At 37.2% G+C, this 2,367-nt stretch overlaps 1 protein-coding gene across 1 annotated transcript; it reads right to left on the bottom strand.

The window, feature by feature from the left end:
• Positions 1–532: 532 nt before the first annotated feature.
• Positions 533–1,477, bottom strand: LOC108802587 (olfactory receptor 11-like). The gene has a single exon (XM_018574446.1). It carries the CDS (start codon positions 1,475–1,477, stop codon positions 533–535), a length of 945 nt encoding a protein of 314 aa, XP_018429948.1.
• Between the last annotated feature and the right edge of the window lie 890 nt (positions 1,478–2,367).

The following is a 2,367-nucleotide window of genomic DNA, read 5'->3' as shown; positions in this document are numbered from 1 at the left end:
TTTAATCCAACAAAAGCAGATGAACAGGAACAGTCCAACAGAGTAATAATAAAATAAAGTAAAATAATGAAGATTCCCAGTGAGTACCCTTCTCTATACCATCTCTCTCTCCTTCTTTCTCTCTCCTCTTCTCTCTCAGTCCCAACCAATTTCAGTCTCTCCTTGATATACCCATTTTCCTCATTCACTAAAATGTGGAAGAAGCTGATTGGTTGACCAGAGAAAAACCTTTAATCTTGTTGTTACCAAACAGATTCTTGATTCCCATCTTCCCTGTAACAATTGCATCTCCCTTGAACTGCTTTCAGCTGTCCTTTGCCCTATTGTTTGACACCACTTGCGTTGTTTATATGTGATCACAAATACAAGGCTCTGCTGGTGCCACCAAGCATCTTATCAATCCCATTAACATATGCATCTCCCTTTTTGCATATTGTTTGTGGGGGAAGAGTTTGTTATTTAGTTACGCATACACCCGAAATATACCCCTAATATATCTACTTCAATCATAATTGACAACACTCTCTAAATCTTATCTAATACTTTGTCCCAGAACATGAAGATGTTTGAATATCTTCACAAATGCTTTTGTCACTTCATTATTCCTTAGGCTGTATATCAAAGGGTTTAATACCGGAGTTAGAACACCATATATAAGAGAGATATATTTCAGCTTGGAGAATAGATGTTTAGTTTGTCCCATGTACAAGGTGATAGTTGTCCCATAAAACATGGAGACCACAATCAGGTGAGAACCACACGTGGAAAAAGCTTTGGCTCTCCCATCATTTGACTGAATCTTTAATATGGATGAAACAATGAGAACGTAAGACACCACAATAAACACAAACGGTGCTAAGAGGATAAATAGACTTACAATGAATAGTCTTAGTGTGATGAAGTCAAGGTTCCCACACGCTATCTTAAGCAGAGCTAATATCTCACAGGCAAAATGATCCAGTCTGTTTTCAGTGCAGAAGATCAGAGGCTTCGAGATATTGGGGACAACCGATGTAAAGAACCCTCCTAACCATACAACGGCTGCAATGTTCTGACACATCTTCCAGTTCATAATGACGGTGTAATACAAAGGGAAGCATATAGCAATGTAACGGTCGTGCGCCATTGCTGCCAGCAGTAGGCTCTCTGTACTCCTCAGGAAGTGCCCGGCGTTCATTTGCACCATGCAGCCTAATATAGAAATTGTTCTTCTCTTATAAAGGACAACAAGTAATATTTGTGGGACAGAGATGGACGAGTAACACAAGTCTAGAATTGACAGATTGCAGAGAAAGAAGTACATCGTAGTGTGCAGTTTAGGACTGATAAAAACAGCAGAGATCAGAAGACTGTTTCCCAGAATGGTCATTATATAAATTAGAAATAAGACGATGAAAAATAATATACAAATCTGCATGTTCTGAGGAAAGCCAATCAGCATGAATTCTCCCACCAAGGTCTGGTTCCCGGGACACATATCACAGATCACATGACTTACTGCTAGCTAAATTGTATTTTCTTTTCCAATAGAATTTTACATATAAATGACACCGGACGTGTGTTCTTCAACTTCAAAAAACATCACTTGCTTTCAGATCACATGTGATACATTTAATTTTACAAGCAATAAACGATGAAGAGAAAACATACAGACGAAATAAGAAATCTAGGGGGGTAAAAAATAATGAATGAATAAATAAAATCTGTAAAGGCAAAAAACCTGAAACCACCAAAATAAAACATTTGTTCCCAAACAGAAATCAAATAAAAATAATTTGTTCTGTGTCTGAAAACTTTGCTCTTCACTTGGCTGCCCAGCTAAAGTTTGACGTCCAAATCTCCAGTAATGATTATTTCGGTATACATTGTTTCAGGTTTTATGTTATCAGTGTTATTTTTTTGTCATGTAAAGAAATGAAATAGTTGGCTTTTTTATCATATTTGAACAGCGCCCACTGACAAAGGTCATATAGAGTATTTGTGAAATGATGATATAAATGCATGTGAACATAACTGAATGTTTAGGAAGTGAGAATGGTTTAGGTAAATGTCTCCATCATTATTACAGTCGAAATTTTACCATGAGAATAGTTAATGGCAATAAGTAAAATTGAAAGTTTTCATTCTCCTAAAATTTCAGGAAAAAGTCGGCCATATTTTATAATTTTGGTGAAGTGTATTGGAGTCACTAGGAAAGGAAACATGAAAGAGATTTTGGTGTGATGCCGGTATTTAATAAATAGCAAACGATTGTGCGGAGCTAGCAGTGACAGCTAGCTCCGCCCAATAGTTTCCTATTGTCCGTCGACTCTGCTGCTGCTGTCAAAAAAAAAGAAAAAAAAACAAACTCTGCCGGGCGCTCTGGGA

The sequence above is a fragment of the Nanorana parkeri genome, unplaced genomic scaffold (assembly GCF_000935625.1).
Source record: "Nanorana parkeri isolate BGI_ZX_2015 unplaced genomic scaffold, ASM93562v1 scaffold2973, whole genome shotgun sequence".
Lineage (NCBI taxonomy): Eukaryota > Metazoa > Chordata > Amphibia > Anura > Dicroglossidae > Nanorana > Nanorana parkeri.
This window is presented reverse-complemented; position numbering and strand designations above follow the sequence as displayed.

Excerpts from the sequence above, each read along its gene's own strand:
- LOC108802587 (XM_018574446.1), bottom strand. The coding sequence starts at position 1,477 with ATGTGTCCCGGGAACCAGACCTTGGTGGGAGAATTCATGCTGATTGGC.